Genomic DNA, 23,604 nt, shown 5'->3' with positions numbered 1-23,604 from the left:
TAAACCTGATAGTACAGTCATAGGGCCATGTGGTGGCAATTCAGAGCACCCCTTCTCTGAAAACACATCCGCAAAATCCAGCAGTGACTCAGGAATGCTAGGTGTCACAGCGGACACACATGTGGCCAGGCAATTCTCCTGGCAGAATTCGCTCCACTGAACTATGTCCAGAGTTTTCCAGTCAATCACCGGGTTGTGCATAGATAACATGGAAAACCCCAAACCATTTGTGCAGGAAGATTCCTGAGTACTCTACATGTAACCTGCTTGAAATGTAGAACCCCAACATGGAGTTTCACCTCAGCCACAAAATCAGTAATCTCCCCCTGTGGGAGAGGAGCAGCATTGATGGTAACCACCCGGATAGGATGAGGCAGTTTTTCGATCCTGAAACCGGCCGTGCGCGCAAACTCCTCATCAATGAGATTAGTGGCAGAACCACTATCCACAACAACAGTGATTGGCACCTCTTTCTGCCAGCGATCATAACTTTGGCAGGGAGCATGCATTGAGAAACCACCATGGAGGATATGCATAAGCTCAGATTGGCCTCCTCCACACCCTCTGAGCTTAGTAGTTTTCCGCTGTTGCGCTTTTCTTAGATAGCAGAGGACAAGTATTTACATAATGACCAGTTTTGCCACAGCAAAAACAGGCTCCCTGCTTCCTGAGCAGAGGGTCTCGATGTTTAACATGTGACACCCCTGCGATTTGCATAGGCTCCGTTGGCTCACCTGCAGCAACCTCACGTATACCTACGCCCTCTCCCATCGGCGGCGTCCCTTGCTCCCCCTGATGCAAACGGCGATCAATGCGGACAACAAGACTCATAGCGGACTCTAGAGAAGCAGGAGTCTCGTACATCAGAAGGGCTTTTTTAACCCTTCCTGAAACCCCATGAATAAACTGACTCCGCAGCGCGGGATCGTTCCGTTGTGTGTCAACCGCCCAGCGGCGAAATTGAGAACAGTAATCCTCTGCCATACGCTCCCCTGGCGGATAGCGTGAATTTTAGATTCTGCTAGAGCCATTCTGTCAGGATCATCATAAATGAGTCCAAGAGCAGAAAAAAAACTCTCCAGTGAGTTAAATGCAGCTGAATCAGATGGTAACGAAAACGCCCATGCTTGGGGGTCCCCGTTGAGTAATGACAACACTAGGCCCACACGCTGAGCCTCATTACCTGAGGAGATCGGGCGCATACGAAAATAAAGTTTGCAAGCTTCACGAAAAGTAACAAATTTACTGCGTTCCCCAGCAAACCTTTCAGGTAAAGGAAACTTAGGCTCAGCAACTCTACCTGCAGATTCGGCTTGCACATTAGCAGCTACTACTAGACCCTGTTTTTGAACTGCCCCCTTCAACTCAGTGACCTGTAGGGACAGCGCCTCCAACTGGCGGGTTATGGAAGTCATGGGATCCATGGAATACAAAAATATGGGCCGATTATAATGTCACGGGGAGCCTAGGTAGGCAAAGCTAATAACCCTGGCCCCTGCGATATCCCTCAGACTAGGGAAACCCTGTCTGTCCCTCTCCCAGAGATTACACTGATGGTGTGCTTGTCTGGGCCGCCAGGCCTGACCCTAACTCCTGTTTCAGTATTAATCTGAAACCTCCACCCAGTGATAATTCCTCACACCAACCCCTACAGAAAGCACAGACAGGGAAAACCAAAAACGCACCACGCCGCAAACACACTCAGGAAAACACTATAATTTGCACAGGGTAAAACAAAACACAAATAGGAAGGAAAAATATGAGAAAGGATCATACACCACCAGATATGATATTTCCACTCCAAGACCACCACTCCGAACCGAGATCACCAGGTACAAGACACAAGCTATAATCGGCGATGCCCAAAGTTCAGAAGAACTTTTTAAAGGCCGTGGGCGTGACCCAGCCTCCAATCCGAGTACCAGCTAGATTGACCCCGGACAACCTAGATAAAATCTAGCCAGCGCCACTGAGTGGATAGTGAACGAATGAAGAATTACAGCTGTCTGTCGAACGCCATAGTGTGAATAGCATCCAACATGACACAATCAATCGTAACAGGAAGAAATGAATATTTATTGCCCACCACGCCCATGGGCATGGAATGCAGTGCATATTAATTTCTCTTTAGCAGCGGGCACTAGAGTTAGCTAGAGCCGCCGTCTCCCATGTGACCCGCTGCTCCTCTGATACTACATCCCCACCACAGCCAGAGCCAATACATTTGGACTATAAATTTTGCTTCACATTTTGGGAGGAAAAAAGTGTATCTTATAGTCCAAAAAATACGGTAATTCTAATTTGTTGCTGAGACTCCTAGCATTAGTATACATCACTTTATGTATATCTCTGTATCTTTATTCTTTCTTAAATTATTAACTGTTCTAACTACACCCCATGCTACCCCCAATTTCTTTATTTGTGCCCAGGTCACTATCTGCACTATCTTACCCTCCTATAAAATGAATACCCTCCCCCCTAATCCCTGGTTTAAACACTCCTCCAACCTTCTCGTCATTTTCTACCCCAACACAGCTGCACCCTCCCAATTGAGGTGCAGACCGTCCCTAGCATAGAACCTGTAGCCAACTGAGAAGTCGGCCCAGTTCTCCAGGAACCCAAACCCCTCCTTATACACCAATTCATGAGCCACTTATTAACCTCCCTAATCTCCCTTTGCCTTTTTGGCGTGGCACGTGGTACAGGCAGTATTTTAGAAAATACCACCTTGGAGGTCCTTGCTTTAAGCTTACAGCCTAATTCCCTGAAATCATCTTTAAGGACCTTCCACCTAACTCTCCCAATAATCTGTCTACCCAATCAGTGATGTGTCAGACTCGAGCGCCAGGCAGACAGCATACTGTTCGGTGATCTCTATGTGACAGATTGCCTTATCTGTTCCCCTAATAATTGAGTACCCCACAACCAGTGCCTGTCTGGCCTGCCCTGCTCTCCTATTTCCTCCCTTACTGGAGCAGACACTCCTCCGGCTTTCAGAGGACATGCCTGGCTGCAGCAGTGCTACACCTGTACTGGCACCCCCCTCATCTGCTAACTTATCAAACTTAAGTAACCGAAATGTAGAGTATTAATAAAATGCAAACAGCATTTCAGTAATTCCTCCCTTGTAAACTCCCTGAATCCAAAGTCACTAAATCACAAGTCACACACTTACCGCCGTTCGCACTTACGCCCCGGACACACTCGGCTCGTTCACACTCCCTAAGGCTACTTTCACACTAGCGTCGTGCACTGCATGTCGCAATGCGTCGTTTTGCAGAAAAAACGCATCCTGCAAAGTTGTCTGCAGGATGCGTTTTTTCTCCATAGGCGTGTATTAGCGACACATTGCCACACGTCGGAACTGTCGGGCGACGGTTGCGTCGTGTTGTGGCGGACCGTCGGCACAAAAAACGTTACATGTAACGTTTTTTGCGGCGTCGTGTCCGCCATTACCGACCGCACATGCGCGGCCGGAACTCTGCCCCCACCTCCCCGCAACTCACAATGGGGCAGCGGATGCGTTGGGAAAATGAATCCGCTGCCCCCGTTGTGCGGCGCTTCCACAGTATACGTCGGCCCGACGCACTGCGACGGGCCGAGTAAGATGCTAGTGTGAAAGAAGCCTAAGGAAGAATATTTTAAGAGGTTTTTTTCCGCTTTAGAAGCTATCCAACCTATAGCTCAATGACTTCTGTACACCTCATACATACGGCTCCGCTCTGTACACACATGGCTCTGCTTCGTACACACTCAGCTCCTCTCCGTACACCTTGTACACACGCGGCTCCACTCCATACACCTCATACACACACGGCTCAGCTCCGTACACTTGTAACTCTGCTATATCCACACTGTAAACCCCTCCTAACCCCAAACATCCAACACCATAACAACCAGCACAGCAGAGTCCTGCATACACTGAGGCCCCTGATCATGTGACCCCCCTGACTCCTCCCCTCCTGTGACCTCATCACAGGTCCTGTGCACATACAGAGCAGCCATATATGTGGTGTCCTGTGGCTCTGCGGGTGGAGGTAAGTGCTGGAGGCCTCATTATCCTCTATGTGGAGTGCGGGTGGAGGTAAGTGCTGGAGGCCCCATTATCCTCTATGTGGAGTGCGGGTGGAGGTAAGTGCTGGAGGCCCCATTATTCTCTATGTGGAGTGCGGCTCTGCGGGTGGAGGTCGGTGCTGGAGGCTCCATTATTCTCTATGTGGAGTGCGGCTCTGCGGGTGGAGGTCGGTGCTGGAGGCTCCATTATTCTCTATGTGGAGTGCGGCTCTGCGGGTGGAGGTCGGTGCTGGAGGCTCCATTATTCTCTATGTGGAGTGCGGCTTTGCGGGTGGAGGTCGGTGCTGGAGGCTCCATTATCCTCTATGTGGAGTGCGGCTCTGCGGGTGGAGGTCGGTGCTGGAGGCTCCATTATTCTCTGTGGAGTGTGGCTCTGCGGGTGGAGGTCGGTGCAGGAGGCCCCATTATTCTCTATGTGGAGTGCGGCTCTGCGGGTGGAGGTCGGTGCTGGAGGCTCCATTATTCTCTATGTGGAGTGCGGCTCTGCGGGTGGAGGTCGGTGCTGGAGGCTCCATTATTCTCTGTGGAGTGTGGCTCTGCGGGTGGAGGTCGGTGCAGGAGGCCCCATTATTCTCTATGTGGAGTGCGGCTCTGCGGGTGGAGGTCGGTGCTGGAGGCTCCATTATTCTCTATGTGGAGTGCGGCTCTGCTGGTGGAGGTTGGTGATGGAGGCTCCATTATTCTCTATGTGGAGTGTGGCTCTGCGGGTGGAGGTCGGTGCTGGAGGCTCCATTATTCTCTATGTGGAGTGTGGCTCTGCGGGTGGAGGTCGGTGCTGGAGGCTCCATTATTCTCTATGTGGAGTGTGGCTCTGCGGGTGGAGGTCGGTGCTGGAGGCCACATTATTCTCTATGTGGAGTGCGGCTCTGCGGGTGGAGGTCGGTGCTGGAGGCTCCATTATTCTCTATGAGGAGTGCGGCTCTGCGGGTGGAGGTCGGTGCTGGAGGCCACATTATTCTCTATGTGGAGTGCGGCTCTGCGGGTGGAGGTCGGTGCTGGAGGCTTCATTATTCTCTATGAGGAGTGCGGCTCTGCGGGTGGAGGTCGGTGCTGGAGGCCACATTATTCTCTATGTGGAGTGCGGCTCTGCGGGTGGAGGTAGGTGCTGGAGGCTCCATTATTCTCTATGTGGAGTGCGGCTCTGCGGGTGGAGGTCGGTGCTGGAGGCTCCATTATTCTCTATGTGGAGTGCGGCTCTGCGGGTGGAGGTCGGTGCTGGAGGCTCCATTATTCTCTATGTGGAGTGCGGGTGGAGGTCGGTGCTGGAGGCTCCATTATTCTCTATGTGGAGTGCGGCTCTGCGGGTGGAGGTCGGTGCTGGAGGCTCCATTATTCTCTATGTGGAGTGCGGCTCTGCGGGTGGAGGTCGGTGCTGGAGGCTCCATTATTCTCTATGTGGAGTGTGGCTCTGCGGGTGGAGGTCGGTGCTGGAGGCCCCATTATTCTCTATGTGGAGTGCGGCTCTGCGGGTGGAGGTCGGTGCTGGAGGCTCCATTATTCTGTATGTGGAGTGCGGCTCTGCGGGTGGAGGTCGGTGCTGGAGGCTCCATTATTCTCTATGTGGAGTGTGGCTCTGTGGGTGGAGGTCGGTGCTGGAGGCTCCATTATTCTCTATGTGGAGTGCGGCTCTGCGGGTGGAGGTCGGTGCTGGAGGCTCCATTATTCTCTATGTGGAGTGCGGCTCTGCGGGTGGAGGGATGTGGAGATTCCCCATTACTGGGGGCATCTAGTGGGTTTGGATCAGGGAGAACCTTCTGAGTGGCCCCATAACCAGGTAACCCTGATTACACTATGGTGGCGCCCCCTCCCTCGGGTGACACTGTAGACTTGTATGGCGCGAGTGAGCTGAGCCTCGCTACCAATCCCAGATTTTCTCTGCCCCTTAGAGTAACACGGGCCGAGTGCTGTGTAAGGTGTTATCGCATACCCCTTGGCTGTGTTATCCAGTAATGTGACTCCGGCCTTACGACACGATACACTTTATTGATCCCGGTGGAAATTACGGTATTACAGCAGCAATACAAACAGCAGTACATAAAATATTCCGACACAAAACTTGCACAAGTATCCCAACATTACATTCTTACACCTTAGTAGGATTAGACGGCTGCTGAATGTGCTCTTCTGCTTCAAGAACAGCTCGTATACAGTCATGGCCAAAATTTTTGAGAATGACACCAAAATTATATTTTCACATGATCTGCTGCCCTCTGGTTTTTATTAGTGTTTGTCTGATGTTTATATCACATACAGAAATATAATTGCAATCATATTATGAGTACCAATGTCTTTTTTCGGCCTTACTATGTTACTATGAACAATAATGTATCATACAATTATTAGGTTCTGTAGAAGGACGTAGATCTGGGGATTTATTATGATGGAATATAGGCTGAACTGGATGGACAAATGTCTTTTTTTCGGCCTTACTATGTTACTATGAACAATAGGTTATATTGACAGAATGAGTTAATGCAGCAAGTCAATATTTGCAGTGTTGACGGTTCTTCTTCAAGACCTCTGCAATTCTCCCTGGCATGCTCTCAATCAACTTCTGGACCAAATCCTGACTGATAGCGGTCCATTCTTGCATAATCAATACTTGCATTTTGCCAGAATTTGTTGGTTTTTGTTTGTCCACCCGTCTCTTGATGATTGACCACAAGTTCTCAATGGGATTAAGATCTGGGGAGTTTTCAGGCCATGGACCCAAAATCTCTGTTTTGTTCCATGAGCCATGTAGTTATCACCTTTGCTTTATGGCAAGGTGCTCCATCATGCTGGAAAAGGCATTGTTGGGCGCCGAACTGCTCTTGGACGGTTGGGAGAAGTTGCTCTTGGAGGACATTCTGGTACCATTCTTTATTCATGGCTGTGTTTTTAGGCAAGACTGTGAGTGAGCCGATTCTCTTGGCTGAGAAGCAACCCCACACATGAATGGTTTCAGGATGCTTTACAGTTGGCATGAGACAAGACTGGTGGTAGCGCTCACCTCTTCTTCTCTGAATAAGCTGTTTTCCAGATGTCCCAAACAATCGAAAAGGGGATTCATCAGAGAAAATGACTTTGCCCCAGTCCTCAGCAGTCCACTCCCTGTACCTTTTGCAGAATATCAGTTGTTCCCTGATGTTTTTTCTGGAGAGAAGTGGCTTCTTTGCTGCCCTCCTTGAAACCAGGCCTTGCTCAAAGAGTCTCCGCCTCACAGTGCGTGCAGAAGCACTCCCACCAGCCTGCTGCCATTCCTGAGCAAGCTCGGCACTGCTGGTAGTCTGATCCCGCAGCTGAAACAGTTTTAAGATACGGTCCTGGCGCTTGCTGGTCTTTCTTGAGCGCCTTGGAGCCATTTTGACAACAATGGAAGCTCTCTCCTTGAGTTCTTGATGATGCGATAGATTGTTGACTGAGGTGCAATCTTTGTAGCTGCGATACTCTTCCCTGTTAGGCCATTTTTGTGCAGTGCAATGATGGCTGCACGTGTTTCTTTAGAGATAACCATGGTTAACTGAAGAGAAACAATGATACCAAGCACCAGCCTCCTTTTAAAGTGTCCAGTGATGTCATTCTTACTTAATCATGACTGATTGATCGCCAGCCCTGTCCTCATCAACACCCACACCTGTGTTACAGGATCAATCACTAAAACGATGTTAGCTGCTCCTTTTAAGGCAGGACTGCAATGATGTTGAAATGTGTTTTGGGGGTTAAAGTTCATTTTCTGGGCAAATATTGGCTTTGCAAGTACAGTAATTGCTGTTAAGCTGATCACTCTGACATTCAGGAGTATATGCAAATTGCCATTAGAAAAAATGAAGCAGTAGACTTTGGAAAAATTTATATTTGTCTCATTCTCAAAATTTTTGTCTATGACTGTAGTGGGGGTGTATTATTGATCATTATAGCGCTACACTTCTTCTGAATTCTATCCTCCAAAACCTCCTCAAAAGAGTCCAGGTGGAGGCCAACGCTTGCCTTCTTGATAAGTTTCTTGAGCTTATTTGCATCAGCTGCTCGCACACTACTGCCCCAGCAAATGATAGCAAAAAAGATGGCGCTTGCTAGTGATGAGCGATTGAGCGGATATACTCGTTGCTCGGGTTTTCCCGAGCACGCTTGGGTGGTCCCCGAGTATTTGTGACTGCTCGGAGATTTAGTTTTTCTCGATATAGCTGCATGATTTACAGCTGTTAGCCAGCCTGAGTACATGTGGGGGTTGCCTGGTTTTTAGGGAATCCCCACATTTAATCAAGCTGTCTATCATCTGTAAATCATTCAGCTGCGGCAAAGAAAACTAAGTCTCCGAGCACTAACAAATCCTCGGGGATCACCCGAGCAACGATTATATTCGCTCATCACTAGCGCTTGCCACAACGGACTGGTAGAACATTTCCTTTTTCCTTCTGTAACTCACCACCAACTCCTTGGTTGTCTTTACATTTAGTTCTAGACAGTTAGTCTGGCACCAATCCACAAAGTCAGAAATCATCCGTCTATATTCCCTCCCCCGCCGGCCCCCCACAATGCCCCCTGCAATCACTGAGTCATCTGAGAATTTTAGGAGGTAACAAAAATCTGATTTATACTGAAAGTCAGCTGCATACAATGTGAAGAGGAAGGGCGACAACACTGTACCCTGAGGGGCTCCAACACTGCTCCATACACTGCCAGATACCACCTCCCCATCCTTACAAACTGCGGCCTGTCCGTCAGGTAGTCGTTTATCCAGTTCACCAACCCCTCATCTACAGCCATATCAGTCAGCTTATTACGTAGTAAGGGAGGCTGTAAGGTATTGAAAGCACTTGAGAAGTCAAAGAACATGGCGCGCACTGCAGTTCCATCATTGTCCAAGAATGAATGTACTGTGTGGATGTAGGAGAACGTACTGAAAATAATCTCTATACAGAGACCAGCACTGATATTACCGCCATATGGTGACATATAGTGATAGATCTCATCCCTGCAGAACATACTGTAAAGGAGATTACAGCACAGTTACAGATGGTGAATTACAGCTGACGTCTTTTCCATCTGGCCCAGACCGATATGACAACTTCTCCAGCCAGAACTCCTCTGCAGAGATTAAACCAGACATATCTGACTTCTCACATTTCCAGCCTCGCCCCCATCTATTCCCAACCTGAAGAACCTCCTAATCCTGCCAATACCCCAGTACTGAGCTGCTGCTGCCGAATGTGTCCCTATTACTGCGCCTACTATGTGGTACTGTGTGCCCTCTAAATCAGGCCTGGGCAAAGTTCGAGACAGCCGTGGGCTGTAAATCAGAGGTTCACGGGCCGCCCGGTGCCTGCCTTCTCGCTGTCTCCATGTGCGGCTCTGTGCTGCACCCGCCGCTGATTCCTTTGGTGGAGGGGCCTTCGGCTCATGCAGTATATATAGGGAGGCTGTGTGGGGCTTATGCTGTATATAGGGAGGCTGTGTGGGGCTCATGCCGTATATAGGGAGGCTGTGTGGGGCTCATGCAGTGTATATAGGTAGGCTGTGTGGGGCTCATGCAGTGTATATAGGGAGGCTGTGTGAGGCTCATGCAGTATATAGGGAGGCTGTGTGGGGCTCATGCCGTATATAAGGAGGCTGTGTGGGGCTCATGCTGTATATATAGGGAGGCTGTGTGGGGCTCATGCTGTATATATAGGGAGGCTGTGTGGGGCTCATGCAGTAAATGGGGAGGCTGTGTGGGGCTCATGCAGTATATGGGGAGGCTGTGTGGGGCTCATGCCGTATATGGGGAGGCTGTGTGGGGCTCATGCCGTATATGGGGAGGCTGTGTGGGGCTCATGCCGTGTATGGGGAGGCTGTGTGGGGCTCATGCCGTATATAGAGAGGCTGTGTGGGGCTCATGCTGTATATATAGGGAGGCTGTGTGGGGCTCATGCAGTATATAGGGAGGCTGTGTGGGGCTCATGCCGTATATGGGGAGGCTGTGTGGGGCTCATGCTGTATATATAGGGAGGCTGTGTGGGGCTCATGCTGTATATATAGGGAGGCTGTGTGGGGCTCATGCCGCATATAAGGGACTGTTGGGGGCGCTCATACAATATACAGTGGGGCTGTGCTCGGGTTCAAACAACATACAGTGGGGCAAAAAAGTATTTAGTCAGTCAGCAATAGTGCAAGTTCCACCACTTAAAAAGATGAGAGGCGTCTGTAATTTACATCATAGGTAGACCTCAACTATGGGAGACAAACTGAGAAAAAAAAATCCAGAAAATCACATTGTCTGTTTTTTTATCATTTTATTTGCATATTATGGTGGAAAATAAGTATTTGGTCAGAAACAAACAATCAAGATTTCTGGCTCTCACAGACCTGTAACTTCTTCTTTAAGAGTCTCCTCTTTCCTCCACTCATTACCTGTAGTAATGGCACCTGTTTAAACTTGTTATCAGTATAAAAAGACACCTGTGCACACCCTCAAACAGTCTGACTCCAAACTCCACTATGGTGAAGACCAAAGAGCTGTCAAAGGACACCAGAAACAAAATTGTAGCCCTGCACCAGGCTGGGAAGACTGAATCTGCAATAGCCAACCAGCTTGGAGTGAAGAAATCAACAGTGGGAGCAATAATTAGAAAATGGAAGACATACAAGACCACTGATAATCTCCCTCGATCTGGGGCTCCACGCAAAATCCCACCCGGTGGGGTCAGAATGATCACAAGAACGGTGAGCAAAAATCCCAGAACCACGCGGGGGGACCTAGTGAATGAACTGCAGAGAGCTGGGACCAATGTAACGGCCTACCATAAGTAACACACTACGCCACCATGGACTCAGATCCTGCAGTGCCAGACGTGTCCCACTGCTTAAGCCAGTACATGTCCGGGCCCGTCTGAAGTTTGCTAGAGAGCATTTGGATGATCCAGAGGAGTTTTGGGAGAATGTCCTATGGTCTGATGAAACCAAACTGGAACTGTTTGGTAGAAACACAACTTGTCGTGTTTGGAGGAAAAAGAATACTGAGTTGCATCCATCAAACACCATATCTACTGTAAAGCATGGTGGTGGAAACATCATGCTTTGGGGCTGTTTCTCTGCAAAGGGGCCAGGACGACTGATCCGGGTACATGAAGAATGAATGGGGCCATGTATCGTGAGATTTTGAGTGCAAACCTCCTTCCATCAGCAAGGGCATTGAAGATGAAACTTGGCTGGGTCTTTCAACATGACAATGATCCAAAGCACACCGCCAGGGCAACGAAGGAGTGGCTTCGTAAGAAGCATTTCAAGGTCCTGGAGTGGCCTAGCCAGTCTCCAGATCTCAACCCTATAGAAAATCTTTGGAGGGAGTTGAAAGTCCGTGTTGCCAAGCGAAAAGCCAAAAACATCACTGCTCTCGAGGAGATCTGCATGGAGGAATGGGCCAACATACCAACAACAGTGTGTGGCAACCTTGTGAAGACTTACAGAAAACGTTTGACCTCTGTCATTGCCAACAAAGGATATATTACAAAGTATTGAGATGAAATTTTGTTTCTGACCAAATACTTATTTTCCACCATAATATGCAAATAAAATGTTAAAAAAACAGACAATGTGATTTTCTGGATTTTTTTTTTCTCAGTTTGTCTCCCATAGTTGAGGTCTACCTATGATGTAAATTACAGACGCCTCTCATCTTTTTAAGTGGTGGAACTTGCACTATTGCTGACTGACTAAATACTTTTTTGCCCCACTGTATATAGGGGGATGTCGGCATTCTTAGTTCTGCTCAATATTAAGTTATACAATTAATATTAATAAAATTATCAATAATATAATAGTTATAATATATCATAGTAACATAGTTAGTAAGGCCGAAAAAAGACATTTGTCCATCCAGTTCAACCTATATTCCATCATAATAAATCCCCAGATCTACGTCCTTCTACAGAACCTAATAACTGTAAGATACAATATTGTTCTGCTCCAGGAAGACATCCAGGCCTCTCTTGAACCCCTCGACTGAGTTCGCCATCACCACCTCCTCAGGCAAGCAATTCCAGATTCTCACTGCCCTAACAGTAAAGAATCCTCTTCTATGTTGGTGGAAAAACCTTCTCTCCTCCAGACGCAAAGAATTCCCCCTTGTGCCCGTCACCTTCCTTGGTATAAACAGATCCTCAGCGAGATATTTGATAGTAACAAAATCTCGATATTAGTATTGAGAATTAATTTCAGCCTATTGGTTTAGCCCTCCACAGTGGTTGCAGTCTCTCATGTGGCCCCTCGGGAAAATGAATTGCCCACCCCTGCTCTAGATGGTAAACCAAACCTTTAGAATCTAGTAATGCACTCTTCTCGCCTAGAAAGTAATTATGTTCCCTGTGTTCCCCTCTGACACTCACAATAACCAGAGTGCCCGTATAACAATAAGTGCCCACATAACATTTTAATAATGTCCCGATTCTCCTCCCTGTTCAGCTCCCCTCTCCACAGTATGATGCTCTCTTAGGCTGCCGTCACACTAGCAGTATTTGGTCAGTATTTTACATCAGTATTTGTAAGCCAAAACCAGGAGTGGAACAAATAGAGGAAAAGTATAATAGAAACTTGTGCACAACTTCTGGATTTATCACCCACTCCTGGTTTTGGCTTACAAATACTGATGTAAAATACTGACCAAATATTGCTAGTGTGACGGCAGCCTTAGGCTGGTTTCACATTTGCGTCTGTGCACGCAGCGTTTCATCCGCATAGATCTGGTGTGTCGTGCATATATATATATTTAACATGGTGTACACAAGGACATACGTTCACATGCTTTGCGTATGCTTTTGCGCATGCATCGTTTTGCAGTGTGCAGCAGGGCGTTGCGAACGCAACATGTTGTATTTTTGGAGGCGTCAAATATTGAGCTATCGTCCGCATGCGGACAATTGCAGATGATTGCGTAAAAAACACATTAATGTCTATGGCAACGCATTGGTACGCAAGGACATGCATACGCATGCATTCGAAACGCAATGCGTACTTCCCAATAATCATGTCCAGGAAACGATGTCACCACCTGCAAAATCACTGATGTATAAAAGGGGATGTGGAGACAGGTAGTCCATTACTCACAAGATTCTGGACAGAAACACAAGACTAGTTGTCTCCTGATCTATATCCCCCCTTGAGGAAGCGACAGTCATGCTCGCAAAACGCGCGTCGCCATCAGTGGTCGCCCCCTGGACTGGACTGAATAAGAGATACTATTATGGGTAATTAACTCTATATTTATTCTATGTTTTTTTTACATTTCTCTGAACAGCGCTGTATTGTGAGAGACATGTGATGTCTTTTCAGTCTAGATTATCCATATGACCTGACTTAAATTACACTGTTACCTTTGTCCCACTATATGTGGGGTATGTGCTTACGATTTCCTTACGGTTAAATTTAATGGCTATATATACTGTTCATTTGGACATCATCTTCAGTGCTGCATCATATGTGTCCAGATTGGCGGCCACTTAATATTGTCACCTTTAGGATCAAATTCTTATCCATATGAATGTAATATTTAATTGAAATTGTACTTATTTATTTATATATATTTTTCATCATGTTTTTGGTACTAATAAACAATATTGTTTTTAATATATGAAGACTCATATTCTCCTATTTTTTCAATAGTTGTCTCCTGGTGCTGCAGACTCTCCTGGTGCTGGCGACTCTCCTGGTGCTGCTGTCCTGGTGAGGACAACACTGGCTATGTAAGTATAGAACGTTTGAAAATGTCTGTCTCTCTCTCTTTTTTTTTTTTTTTTTTTTTTTTGTTCCTTTAGACTGGTTGTCTCCTGGTGCTGCCATCTGTCCTGGTGCTGCTACCTGTCCCTGTCCTGTGCTGACTGCTGTTGGACTACTGCCTGTAATGTAAGTATTGGTGTCCTTTTTTTTTGGGGGGGGGAGCGCTACATTGTGTTTGGCTCTTAAGTTTAAATTTAATTTTATTTTTTCTGTAGTGTTCCACTTGACTGCTGCCTGCTCTTCTACCATGTCCTCAAATGAAGAGGTGACGGCTTCCCAGGGTGGACATGACCCCGATTATGTAATCACATTTGCTATACTGATTGGTATGTATTGACTGGCAATACTATAGCTGTGTTAAATCATGTAATTTCTTTACAGGTACCTCGGGCTCATGTGTCTCAGGAGCAAATACGTGGTGTAAGTATTCTTTTCATCAGAGTTGCAATTGATTTTTGTTTCATTTTTACTTAAAATTATTTTGTTTTATTGGATCTATAGGTTCCACAACGGGAAGAAGCCAAACAGGACATTGAAAACGAGCAACTAATTCACCTTGTGGTACACCCGTGATCGTCAGCACTCCGACATTGCTGTGATTTGACGACTCTGGGAAGAAGTGGCCAGATCGCTGCTGCATGATCGGGACCGTGTCACGCCACGCATCAGAAATGATTTTGGTAAGTATTTGAAGGTGGTGTGATGCGCCAGTGAAACTGTAAATGTAGGTGCATTGTTTTACAATTATTTTTTTCCTTTTTTTTTCCCCACCACAGTGAAGAGAATAAGAGTGCGTTGACGCTTGATGAAGGATCTCTTCAACAAGGACATGATACAGGAGAACCAGGTTAAAAGTGGTGCTGCTCAAAGGATGCTCAGAAAATACCACCGGAACCTTGCTTTTCTGATGCCTGCACTTGCTACCCGAACGTGAGTATCTTTTGTTTTGTCTTACTATTATTTAACCTCTTTTTGGTGTTTTACTAATGTCTTTCTTTTTTTTTTTTTCACCACACAATCTGGATTGTCCTCTGTTGGAGTGGACCCTCATCGACCAGCCAATGAACAAGCACAATCCCGCAACATATCAGACTCTCACCTACCATCGAAAGCTTCAAAAAGAACCTGAAGACCTACAGTACCTCTTCCGGCAAGCCTATAACCTGCAATAACCACCGATCGACCAAACCACTGCACAACCAGCTCTATCCTCACCTACTGTATCCTCACCCATCCCTTGTAGATTGTGAGCCCTCATGGGCAGGGTCCTCTCTCCTCCTGTACCAGTTGTGACTTGTATTGTTTAAGGGTAAAGAGAAACACGGCACTCGAGGATGGTAGTGCTGTTGGTGCCCAAGTCAGGTATCGAACCCGTCAATACAAAATATAAGAAACTTGGCACTCATTAATTGAAACGCAGAGGTTCCTTTTATTATGCATCCACAAAAATGTTATGAACGTTTTCGGTCCGGCATAGGACCTTCATCAGATCAATTTTAAACATAAGCTGTAATGTACATGAAAATAAAGGATTTACTACAAAGGTAATAACAAAAAGATGCAAAATCAGTCATATAATGTCACATAGCATATAAAACAATGTGTCCATGACCAAAACACTTGAGAGGTGAATCGGTGCCTTCCGAAATTTATATCAAAGGTGCTAGGTGAGGCAAAAAAAAGGTAAAATCTGTGCTGTAGAAATGGTTAAGGGAAAAAAACAGGCCAAGTAATACGTGCTAAAGATGTATGTGTTTAGATGTACTATGCTTGGAGATATAAGAACTGAGGAAGCAAAGGATACTTTCTCTATCCCACGGCGTGCAGATATGTGGCCGCTTGGTAGAGTGTGGTGGAAGATCTGTAAGGCAAGTTAACGTGACTATAAATTGTATACCTGGAAAAAATACGGACACTGTTAAGGTGCAGAGATGACGTGTCTAAAGTGCTAATAAAGGGAGAGCTAGATGATGAACAGGATAATGCCCCATTAGAGGTGTAGGGAACCATGGTTATAGCAGGATACTAAACCTAGATGCAGGTATAGGGATGTGGTGGTGCTATGTATAAAGAAGTTGTATAGTACCTGGATGTGAAGGAACAACTTTATACGCAAAGGTGCAGACGGGGCATTGTGTCTGCTCTAGAATGGATACGCTAAGGGAGAAGACACAATTAGGGCAATCAATGGGAGATAGGCAATATACCCATAATACATGGACCTAAAGGAAAGGATCCGATACCTGAACTGCTGCTTGGTACCGCGTGGCACATAAAGCGCTAGGGGTAGAGGCAACGACGTTGCAATGGAAGAGCGCTGTAGTGAGAAAGGGGTTTAAAATTATAAAGTGTACTACAGGGTAGAGGAGTCCGGCAGAGGCCTCGTCTCGTAGTGTTACCTGAGTAACATGGATTCACCCATGTGAAAACACTTATACAGGATGTCAATAATCGCCTTGATCGCCTGGAAGCCGACCTTGAGAGACCGGCGTGACATTGTTTTATTCTTCAATAGAGCGGGAAGTGTCAGAAAACTTTGCACCTCAATTCCAGATCAACATCATGCGGGCCTGCCAGGCTACTTACAGCCAAGCATTGCTGCAGCTGCGGCAGTCACAAAGTTACAATCCACAGGCCGGAAGATATTACCAGCAGCTGAATATCTACTTTCAAACTCCCAGAGTTCCGGACTATCCACCACCACCCCCGCCTCCAGTTCACAGATCCACGATGCTGCCAACTTCATCATCCCTGCGGCCAGCAGCATCTATGACGCTCCCAAGTTCAGCACCCCTGAAGCCAGCAGCATCCACCCCGCCACCAAGTTCAGCACCCACCACGCTACCAAGTTCAGTTATTAGAGGACTGGGGGGTCTGCAATACCAAGACAGGTTGTTACACTTGGGGTTATTTAGTTTGGAAAAACAAAGGATAAGGGGTGATCTTATTTTAATGTATAAATATATGAGGGGACAGTACAGAGACCTTTCTGATGATCTTTTTAATCAAAAACCTGAGACAGGGACAAGGGGGCATCCTCTACGTCTGGAGGAAAGAAGGTTTAAGCATAATCACAGATGCAGATTCTTTACTGTAAGAGCAGTGAGACTATGGAACTCTCTGCCGTATGATGTTGTTATGAGTGATTCATTGCTAAAATTTAACAGGACTGGATGCAGTTCTCTGGATGCCTTTCTTGAAAAGCATAATGTTACAGGTTATATACACTAGTTTTCTTGATAGGGCGTTGATCCAGGGAACTAGTCTGATTGCCGTATGTGGTGTCAGGAAGGAATTCTTTTCCCCAATGTGGAGCTTACTGTTTGCCACATGTTTTTTTTTTGCCTTCCTCTGGATCAACATGTTAGGGCATGTTAGGTTAGGCTATGGGTTGAACTACATGGGCTTAAAGTCTTCCTTCAACCTTAATAACTATGTTTCTATGTTACCCCTGCAGCCAGGAGTATCCACCATGCTGCCCAGTCCAGCACCACGCCAAAAGACTGCTACAGAGTGTCATGATATATACTTTTGCCCTGTCCTGTATTTGAATAATATGCCATTTGATGTATGTAACTGTTCTCTGGTTTCTATTAGCTGTAATTTATGTATTTTCTTGTGCTGGGAGTTCACCTGTAACAATATGTCTCCTTCCCCCAATACTTGAAGCCCTAAACTATAATGTAATTAAGCTTTGTCAACACCACCAGTGAAAGAATAGCCATTCTTCCTCACAGCAGGTGGCTAGTCAAATGTACATACTACATAGACTACTTGGAGCCCACCAGTCTAGAATCTTCTGGTGGACCCAACCATTGAATAGAAGGTGTGACCCCTACCCCCCTTCATGGGCGGATCCCAGGAGCTCAGACAATCCATTCTTATTTTGAGATCAGATGTGAGTTGATCCATAAAGGAGAAGGAGTGGGGATTCTTAGCTGAGGCAAGACCCCATGTCCATCTGTGACTGCGGAAGCGAACGGGGAGAGACTTGAGCTGAGGACATATCTCGTCATTCGTGGGATTGTTTTGGGATTCCTTGGACTCGTGTGGACTACTGCTTTGTTAGCTGGCACAAGGATTATCGGGAGGTGCCCCCGAATCTGTTCCGTTGGACTAATTGTGGACTCTGTAGATCTACCTGCATGTGTTGTTCCAGCGTTCTTGATAATAAATCTGTTGAATCATCCCTCGGCCTGTTGTCCCATCTTGCTCTGCCGTACACCCATCACACAGAGGCCACCACTCCCACTCGGCCAAGAAAGCAAAGGTTCAAAACTAATAACATTTCCACCAGGATGAAGACCTGGAGTCAAAAAACCCTGCTAAAATTGGACCCACCACCTCCACCCTCACCTACCAATGTGTCTCTCTTCTCAACTGTGTCACTACCTTCCCTTGTGTCTGTCCCTTCCAGTTTGTCTATCCATTCCCATGATTCCACTGTGTTGTCTACTCCCAATGTGTCCCTATGCTGAGAAATAACTTACCAAAGTCGCCGTTTTCGCCTGTCAATCAGGCTGGTCAGGTCGGGAGAGTTTGCATCTCGGCTTTGGGAAAATGGCCGCCGCGATCTCATCTGCGCACGCGCGGCATCCCGCGGCCATTTTCCTGAAGCCCCGTGCAGCAGAGCACTCGATCTGCGCACGCACGGCACCAGGAAGATGGCCGCCCCCACCGACGAAAGGGATGACAGCGCAGATCGCGCGCTGCTTGTTCACGTGCCCACAGTGGATTAGTCACCTCAACATGCGGACACCACTACGCCACCAACGTAAAGCTGAGGAAGAACCAGCGCTGTGAACACGCCCTCCCGACCTGACCAGCCTGATTGACAGGCGAAAACGGCGACTTTGGTAAGTTATTTCTCAGCATAGGTGGGGAATCGGGGTACACTACATACACTGTAGTAACACACAGCGCAGGCCCTATTTAACAGTATTTATAGCTCAATCTCAAAAAACGGGGTGACAGGTTCCCTTTAATTCAGCAAACATTGCAGGTACATTTAGAATTTACAGGTATATTTAAACAATACAAACGGCGCCAGCACGGGAGTTGAGTATAGGGTTTATTATTATAATCGGGGCTAAACATATTAATCAAGACGGTGTTGTCCTATTGGACTCTGCCTGTGGCGCAGTGGTTAGCACTGCAGCCTTGCAGCGCTGGGGGTCCTGGGTTCTAATCCCACCCAGGACATCATCTGCAAAGAGTTTGTATGTTCTCTCCGTGTTTGCGTGGGTTTCCTCCGGGCACTCCGGTTTCCTCCCACATTCCAAAAGACATACTGATAGGGATTCTAGATTGTGAGCCCCATCGGGGACAGTGATGATAATGTGTGCAAAACTGTAAAGCGCTGCAGAATATGTTAGCGCTATATAAAAATAAAGATTATTTATTTATGGCCCAACCTAATAGACCTTATATTTCAGGCCCAGACACCATTATTAGGCATGTAAGTATCGTAGTAACTAGGCCACCCCATACTATCGAGTACTTTGGGTCGAAGGGCATTCAGCCAAACTCTGGCACACCTTCTTAGATGTCATGTTTTTTTGGCAGCAGCAAGTGGTTAAACTGCCAGGGCTTTGTTGTAGCCGCCCCTGTGCCATCCCTGCAGTGTAAATCTATGTTCTGGGGCACAAATGAGTAAAAGAAATGTTTAACGTGTCAAAAACAATAATTTTTAGTATCTGTTTTTTTTCCTGGTGTTTTTCCTGTAATATAGGAAAGCCTAAGGCCAGAAATAAATCCCATAAAACACTGTACATGGAGACTTTGGGATCAGATAATTTCTGTCCGCTGTGTTTGTGCAAACAAAAAAGCTTTTTGTCATGATCCGTTCCAGGGTTTAATCCTGTCTGCCCTTTTTCTGGGTGGGATCATGTCAAGTTAATTTTGCTCTGCCTCATTCTGGGTTCAGGTTTGCTATTTAGCTCCCATGCATCCTGCTGGCAGTGTCAGCTATAGTTCTGGCTTTGGCGTGTGAACCTGACTCTGCTAGCTCTTGGTTTGTCCTGCTGTGATCCCTGACTTGCCCCGTGTCTGTTGACTCCCTCTGTCTGCCCTTTCTCCAGCGTTTCGGTTTTGATTCTCTGGTTTCTGACTTGGCTTGTATTCAGATTCTCTTCTGCCTCCTGACTTTGTTTTATCCGCTTCTGAACCTCCTGGTTTGTTCCTGACCACGTGTATTGTTGATCTTTTTAGTACTTCTGCCTATTGTTGTTTTTTGACTCGGCTTGTTGGACCACTCTCTCGGCACTTGGTGGTGTCTATGCTGCTGCTCTGCAGTGCTTCTCTGTGTACGCAGTCTCACTTCCCTCTCAAGCTCCCTCTGGTGGAGGTTGCGTTATATTGCACTGTAGCAGCATGACAATTATAAAAGCCTCAAACTCCTGTGTGTGACTCCGACATAAGATCTAATGTGATAGAAGATTACAGTGCGGCGAAGACGGGAATCATTCATATAGACGGCAGGTGGTGATGGAGTCAGTGACGGACTCTGGACAAATATGTTTCTAGAGCCATAGTAGAAGATAATGTCGTTCTCATCAAGAAGTAGTTATTTCTCATGTCACGTAATGAATATCTTCTGCAGTATTGCTAACGCCGATTCCAGTGTCGGTAAATGAGACGAGAATTAGTGTTATGGAAGATGAGTCTATGAGAAACGTATTCAGCTGCCGACTCCGAGGAAGAAACTGCTTGTTGTCTGCGGCCTAAAATACACTGCTCTAAAAAATAAAGGGAACACTTAGACAGAATATAACTCCAAGTAAATCAAACTTCTGTGAAATCAAACTGTCCACTTAGGAAGCAACATTGTTTGACAACCAATTTCACATGCTGTTGTGCAAATGGAATAGACAACAGCTGGAAATTATTGCCAATTATCAAGACACACTCAAAAAAGGAGTGGTTCTGCAGGTGGGGACCACAGACCACATCTCGGTACCAATGCTATCTGGCTGATGTTTTGGTCACTTTTGAATGTTGGTTGTGCTTTCACACTGGTGGTAGCAAGAGACAGACTCTACAACCCAACACAAGTGGCTCAGGTAGTGCAGCTCATCCAGGATTGCACATCAATGTTAGCTGTGGCAAGAAGGTTTGTTGTGTCTCAGCGGAGTGTCCAGAGGCTGGAGGCTCTACCAGGAGACAGGCCAGTATACCAGATGTGGAAGGGGCTCAGCCTTTGTGCAAGGAGGAACAGGAGGAGCCCTGCAAAATGACCTCCAGCAGGCCACAAATGTGCATGTGTCTGCACAAACGGTTATAAACCGACTCCATGAGGATGGTCTGAGTGCCCGATGTCCACAGATGGGGGTTGTGCTCACAGAAAAAAATTCATCATGTAAAAACTGTAGTAAAAAAATTACCTTTAATTACGTCTTAAAGCAGTAAGTTGATATTAAGGACCACTACTACCATTTAAAAGATACCAGGAGGCGCCTGTACCCACTAAACTGAACTGTTCCTACCTACCAGCGGAGGTTGGCATCCTACACTTGCACAATGGCGCCCCCACTCACCATCGACTGTCCCTCCTACCCCTATCCAGCCCTGTGGGATGAGGAAAGAAATAAGAGGAGAGATAATGAAATGAGTTTGTTTGGACAGTATACCACAATTATAGTGGGGGGTTGATGTATTACTTTTTTATCATTACTGCCAAAATTTTAATGTTGGGTAGTAAACCACGTGAGTGAATAGATATTTAGATTTTCAAGTACCCAAGATAAAGGAGGTTGTAAAAGATAATATAGACTTGGTGAAGGGCCAAAATGAATTGAAGGGGCCTTACCCTTATCTATCTCCTGCCTATCAGCGGAGGTTGGCACCCTATATGATATTTACGATTTTGTTTCATTCCCCCGCTCGAGACGGTTGTCCCTCCTAACCCTAAGACCATAAGGAAATTTCCATATGAGGGGCAGTGAAGGGGTGAAGTCTAACAATGATGGCAATGATATGTTAGACTCAACAGTTTACTATCCAAAATTAACATACAAGTGAGCTCAAACTAATAAATGATCAATATAGTTCCACTTCCTCTTACAGGGCAAATAGTTACACTGTCTAAGTATGAACTAAACAGCCAATATCATATATAAATATCATAGAGCCTGCATAAATATTGCACGATCCCAGGGCATTCACCCCCTAACCCCAAGGGTGGTTTGCATGTTAATGACCGGGCCAATTTTTACAATTCTGACCACTGTCCATTTATGAGGTTATTACTCTGGAACGCTTCAACGGATCCCGGTGATGATTCTGACAGTGTTTTCTTGTGACATATTGTACTTCATGTTAGTGGTAAAATTTCCTCAACATTTCTTGCATTTATCTGTGAAAAAAATGGAAAATGTTGAAAATTTCGCAATTTTCCAACTTTGAATTTTCATGCCCTTAAATCACAGAGATTTGTCTCACACAAAATAAGTAACATTTCCCACATGTCTACTTAACATCAGCACAATTTTGGAACCAAAATGTATTTTTTTGTTAGGGAGTTATAAGGGTTAAAACTTGACCAGCAATTTCTCATTTTTACAACACCATTTTTTTTAGGGACCACATTACATTTGAAGTCACTTTGATGGCTCTATATAATAGAAAATACCCAAGTGTGACACCATTCTAAAAAACTGCACCCCTCAAGATGCTCAAAACCACATTCAAGAAGTTTATTAACCCTTCAGGTGTTTCACAGGAATTTTTGGAATGTTTAAAAAAACAAAATGAACATTTCACTTTTTTTCACAAAAAATTTACTTCAGATCCCATTTGTTTTATTTTACCAAGGGTACCAGCAAAAATTGGACCCCAAAAGTTGTTGTACAATTTGTTCTGAGTACGCTGATACCCCATGTGTGGAATAAACTACTGTTGGGTGCATGGCAGAGCTCGGAACGAGCGCTGTTTGGAATGCAGACTTTGATGGCATGGTCTGCGGGCATCACGTTGCGTTTGCAGAGCCCCTGATGTACCTAAACAGTAGAAACCCTCCACAAGTAACCCCATATTGGAAAATAGACCCCCAAAGGAACTTATCTAGATGTGTTGTGAGAACTTTGAATCCCAAGTTTTCCACTACTGTGTATAATGCAGAGCCGTGAAAATAAAAAATCTTTTTTCCCACAAAAATAATTTTTAGCCCCCCAATTTTTATTTTCCTAAGGGTAACGAGAAATTGGACCCCAATAGTTGTTGTCCAATTTGTCCTGAATATGCTGCTACCCTATATGTTGGGATAAACCCCTGTTTGGGCGTACAAGAGAGCTCGGAAGGGAAGGAGCACTGTTTTACTTTTTCAACGCAGAATTGGCTGGAATTGAGATCGGATGCCATGTTGCATTTGGAGAGCCCCTGATGCATCTAAACAGTGGAAACCTCCCAATTCTAGCTCCAACCCTAACCCGAACACACCCCTAACCCTAATCCCAACCCTAACCCCAACACATCCTTAACCCCAACACACCCCTAACCCTAATCCCAACTCTAACCACACCCCTAACCCTAATCTCAACCATAATCCTAAACACACCTAACCCTGACACACCCCTAATCCCAACCATAAATGTAATCCCAACCCTAACTTTAGCCCCAACCCTTACTTTAGCCCTAACCCTAATGGGAAAATAAATTTAAAAAAAATGTTATTTTATTATTTTTCCCTAATTAAGGCCGGTTTCTCACTTGTGTTCCCCTGATGTGCGGCGGGCTGCGGACTTCCTCTGTGGAGCCCTCGGCCACACCTCTGCTGTTATCTCCGCCTACATCTGTATGTGG

General features: G+C 46.1%; 1 protein-coding gene across 1 annotated transcript in view; it reads left to right on the top strand.

The window, feature by feature from the left end:
* Positions 1 to 3,984: 3,984 nt before the first annotated feature.
* LOC138663434 (zinc finger protein 271-like) overlaps positions 3,985 to 23,604 on the top strand; it is a 34,195-nt gene continuing 14,575 nt past the window's right edge. The window contains exon 1 of the mRNA XM_069749640.1: positions 3,985 to 4,037. Coding sequence (XP_069605741.1) covers positions 4,008 to 4,037 — 30 coding nt within the window. The 5' untranslated portion in view covers positions 3,985 to 4,007. The remainder of the gene's footprint in view (positions 4,038 to 23,604) is intronic.

This window comes from Ranitomeya imitator, chromosome 2, assembly GCF_032444005.1.
Source record: "Ranitomeya imitator isolate aRanImi1 chromosome 2, aRanImi1.pri, whole genome shotgun sequence".
Classification (NCBI taxonomy): domain Eukaryota; kingdom Metazoa; phylum Chordata; class Amphibia; order Anura; family Dendrobatidae; genus Ranitomeya; species Ranitomeya imitator.
This window is presented reverse-complemented; position numbering and strand designations above follow the sequence as displayed.